The following is a 5,000-nucleotide window of genomic DNA, read 5'->3' as shown; positions in this document are numbered from 1 at the left end:
TATTATTACAATCATCGTTACTATTAGTTTCTTCTTCTGCTTCTTCTTATTATTATCATTACTATTATCATTATCATCATCATTATTAACTGTTATTTTCATTGTCATTATCATTCCTATAACCATCATTATCATTATTATTATCATCGTCAATATTGCTATATTTTTTTTATATCATCACCATTACCATTGTCATCACCATTATCACAACTATCATCATCATCACCATCACCGTAGTCATCATCACATCACTACCACCACTACCATCATCACAACCACCACCACCACCATCAACACCACCACCACCATCAACACCACTACCACCATCACCACCACCACCATCATCATCATCACCATCATCACCATCATCACAACCATCAATCGTTAATCATCATACTGACATTTAGAAGGCTCAATGATAGGATATTAACATCATTAGCTACTCCTATTATCATGTTAATGATTGTGATTATGATGGTGACTGTGACGGTGAGGATATTGATAACATTAAGAATGGTGATGATAATAATAGTGATGATTATATGGATGTTAATGATAACAACAACAAAGATAATGTTGATAGTAAGAATTGCAGTGGTAATGATGATAATGATGATAAAAGATTAATAAAATAGTGATAAGAATAACCGCAGGAATGATGATAATGATAACTTTATTAATAGTCATGTTATTGATAATGACACTGACACTGACGATAGAAATACTAATCATTCTAATTCTGTAATTGCAAATACCCATAATGATATAAACTTACCTATCTCCATACCCAATTTCTTGCAATATTGCAAGATGATGGATGAAGCAGCAACAATGAATCATGAGCGACATGTTCACCATCTACACCATCCTCATGAGAGTCACAACAATCACCACGACAATGACTTGTTGCAGTGAGTATGCCATTCCTATTAGTGCCTATAGTGCCACTGTTTATGTGTGGATTTTATGTTGGTGTGCATGTTTTTATATTCATATTTACGTTATATTTACTTGGCTATGTTGGTTAGGTTACACTTACTAGTCTTTCATGCTAATATGAGCCTTAGAATACGAGTACAGTGCTGTGGATGTTGCTTGAGTCGCGACATGTAATCCTGAAGGTTGAATTATGGTGCTCTGGCAACCAAATACTTTTTCTGTGAGTGTGATTTCGTGAAATAGTTGTCATTATCATTCAAATGGGCAAATATACAAGAAACAGTGATGCATGCTATCAATTACATAATACTTGACTTTTTAGTTGCAAGAATACATACTGTTGCATGCAATTGATTACCAATTCATAGACTCTTGATCGTGATTAATAAAGGCCACGAAAACAGCCCTCTTGCAACTAACTATTCCGCTTCATGATAATTTACAAATATCACTTGTATTCTTACAGCATATTCATAAGGTTTTATTGATATTGTTGCTATACTGACAACGTTGCAATAACAAGTGGTATCGCATTGTAACAAGTGGTAACGCAGTGGTATCGTCTCTTATGCGTTTCATGAAATCGGATGCAATGTTGACTGATAAGTTGCACCTTAATGCAACCGCTAGATTTGTGCGCCTTAACCTATTGCAATAAGAGTACCACTCATATATTTAAGACTGTCGATTATCTTTCTAACTTACAACCATTGAAAGGATCACAGTCATACATAAACACACACAAACATACAGGCAGATATCTACACAATTTTCAGTAGGTATACAAAATGAAATCACAGAAAAAAACTGCACTACGGAAGCGATAAAATCAGATTTTCCAGACAGATGATAATAGTGATGATGATTGGTGATAATGATGATAGTGATTTTGATGGTGATGAGGTTGATGATGATAATGATAATTATCATAATGTTAATTTTAATAGTATTAATGATTGTGAAAATTGATATTAATAATTTTGATGATAATGATGATGATGATAATAACGATGATAATAATGATAATGATAATTCTGAAAATAATGATGATAATGATAATTCTGAAAATAATGATGATAATGATAATAATGATAATAATAATGATAGTAACGATGATTATCATTATTAATATTATATCATTGATATTATTACCATCATTTTTATTATGATTATCATTAGCATTACAATATTTTTTTTACAATCAATACTATCATCATCATTATCATCACTATCATCATTACTGATAATATTCACCATCACCACCACTACCACCGGCCATTATCATCATTCAGTCAATCGTCATTCAATCAATCATAATTCAGTCAATCATCACTCAATCAATCACCATTCAGTCAATCATCATTCAGTCAATCACTATTCACTCAATCACCATTCACTCAATCATCATTCAGTCAATCCCAATCCGTAAACTATTCAAATCAGACCCGATCTTTCCAGGCATTTAGCCCACCACGGCCTTGGGAAACTTCACTACCCGAGCCAGGGCGACCAACAAGCTGAAGATGACGGAGATGACGGAGAAGATCAGAGTTCTGAAGACGATGACAGCGCGGAGACTCACCAGGCTCAGGTAGAGAATCTGCTGCGTGGGGATTCTGGGGATTATGAGATATTTATGAGAATCGATAGGAAATAGGATTTTTTTTGACAGTTCGATTTTTTTTTTTTATTATTGTCTTACTAATGGTTGTCAGCTTTTCAGTTAGATGTGGTATTGATTGTGTAAAAACCTGTTTTGTGATTGATTGTAAACTTGCTGTATACCTTGACAGAATTATGAAGTAGATGTATTTTTTCCTAATATGTTGTTTCTTATTGCTAGGGTCATGTTCACGCAGGAGACGCCCACGACGTGCACGGTCTTCACTCTCTCGGGGATTATGACCTGGATGCGTTCAACTTCCAAGACCTCACTGCAGAGAGTAGCCCTCATGCTCACGTCTTCATCCACGAGCAAGGATTTGGTCAGGGGTCAGGTCATTCTCATTCTCATGGGTATGGGTCGAGTCATTCTCACGGTCATGGGTTAGGTCATTCTCACGATCATAGTCATGGATCAGGTTATTCTCATGTTCATGAGGCAGGAGTTCCTCATGTTCATGAGGCAGGAGTTCCTCATGATCATAGCCATGAGCCAGTTCCTGAAACTCAGAGACAAGAATCCCCAGGCAGTCCGAAACAAGTGGCCCCTGGCCGTGGATTGGCCTTGATCCCAGGTCGCGAGTCGGCCAGCACAGGCCCACCTGTCCCTGAGGACCCCTGGATGTACGCCAAGTGTGACCTGCAGCCCAATGTGGACGTCCCTGAGTCAACTGTCGGAGGCTCCATCGTCATCTCACAGCTGGTTCGTGTGCGGGACCTTCTTGGTTCTCTGACGCTCACTCGCGTGCGCTAAGGCGAGACTTACAAAGAAATCAAAGGCCATATCTTGTATAATAAGCACGTAAAGATGGATTGATTGGGATAGAGGGAAATACTATATGAAAAAAAGTTGTTGGAAGATGAGCCTAATTAAATCAGCGTAGAAATGAAAGTGAAAGAAATAGTCATATTAAGGGGAACTGTGCGAATATGATTTAAAATCCTTCAATTAGACGCGTTGCCCTATATAAACATAGACATTACATAATAGCAGATAAGCAGGTAGTGTATATTTTCAAATCGAATTCATATATACTACAAACATTTTGCACAAGGGAAAATCAAATGAAAAAAAAATTGGTTCACTGAAAAAGTTTGCCGTTGATATAATATATTTTACACATGCATTCTCCTCACTCCATCGTATGTGTTTTTTTTCCCTCAGAGGAGCGGCAAAGGTCCAGTCTACTTTGATTTGAAACTTTCCGGTTTCGACGTGGCTTCAGTAAGTATAGTTTATATTGTATCTATATGAACAAAGGTCATTTTGAATGAAAATAAATAACTTTACAATGTAGAATATGTAATTAAAATACTTTGTTGTTCTTTTACCACAAGAATAACCTATAATTGTTGTACGCAAGTCTACTAAAGTTACAATCTCAATGACAATCACATTTCTTAGTTTGTGGAAATATTTTTTTTTACTTGTACTGTTTCTACTCCCGCGGGTTGAAAATAATGGAGGAAGAAAGATTATAGTATAAATGCATATTGTGTGGACTTGTATATTTATATGTACATTGCATATGACAGAGACAATAGTTTGTCTAATAAAAAGGAAATTTAGTGTAAAGTATGTAAAATCTGTGAGAGTTAAAATTGCACATTGCATAAAGGTAACACAAAAAAGCTTGAGCAATAAAAGACCGAAGCATGAGGACGCGTTGTTAAAGGGCGGGCGTAAAGAAGCTGGAGAAGCGAACGTTCTATAAACTCAAACTGCTCTTCTTCAGGACCACCAATCCTGATATAATCGCAGTCATAAAGTCTACAAATATTGAAAATCATACAGACAATGATGATATTGAGCTGTGCAAACGATGGTGATGAGAAAGTCATATAAGCGATCATAATGATAAGGTCTAACAAATGATAACGTTGACGCTCACAATAAAACTTGATATACCACTTTAAGAATACCTTCCCGCCGTTTACAGACTGGCCGCATACATGGCTTCCACGTGCATGAGCGAGCGGTGACAGATGGAAGCTGCGGCTCAACTGGAGGACATTTCAATCCTCACGGGCAAACCCACGGCGCTCAGGACGCATCAGTCAGGTCAGTTCTTGTACATGATGGCGAATAGTGTCGGGATAAGAGTAAAGTGATTCAGCACGGACAGGTCTTTAGTGTATCACCTGTATCTTCTAGAACGCCATGTGTCACACACACACATAAATACACATATACATAGAGACCCAAGAGCGCGTACAAACACATACACACACACATACGCATGCGCACACACACACCTATACAAATATATATTTACTAATGTATCTGTCTATTCATTGGTTCATATAATCATGCTTTTACGCATATAATAAGTTATGTATACTCTCCCGCAGGCATGTAGGTGACCTTGGCAACATCGAAGTAGACGAGAACGGAAACC

The 5,000-nt window shown here is 37.0% G+C and overlaps 1 protein-coding gene across 1 annotated transcript in view; it reads left to right on the top strand.

Annotated features, from left to right (window-relative positions):
• The window catches only part of LOC122260939 (uncharacterized), a 15,552-nt gene that overhangs the window by 8,431 nt on the left and 2,121 nt on the right, over positions 1–5,000 (top strand). Inside the window, exons 4-9 of the mRNA XM_043028415.2 lie at positions 811–911; positions 2,398–2,530; positions 2,783–3,304; positions 3,767–3,826; positions 4,542–4,663; positions 4,954–5,000. The exon at positions 4,954–5,000 is cut by the window's right edge and continues 74 nt beyond it. Coding sequence (XP_042884349.2) covers positions 811–911; positions 2,398–2,530; positions 2,783–3,304; positions 3,767–3,826; positions 4,542–4,663; positions 4,954–5,000 — 985 coding nt within the window. The remainder of the gene's footprint in view (positions 1–810; positions 912–2,397; positions 2,531–2,782; positions 3,305–3,766; positions 3,827–4,541; positions 4,664–4,953) is intronic.

This window comes from Penaeus japonicus, unplaced genomic scaffold (assembly GCF_977035675.1).
Source record: "Penaeus japonicus unplaced genomic scaffold, GWHDUDI00000001_assembly GWHDUDI00000013, whole genome shotgun sequence".
Taxonomy (NCBI): Eukaryota; Metazoa; Arthropoda; class Malacostraca; order Decapoda; family Penaeidae; genus Penaeus; species Penaeus japonicus.
The sequence above is the reverse complement of the archived record's forward strand: the minus strand, read 5'-3'. Positions and strand labels throughout refer to the sequence as shown.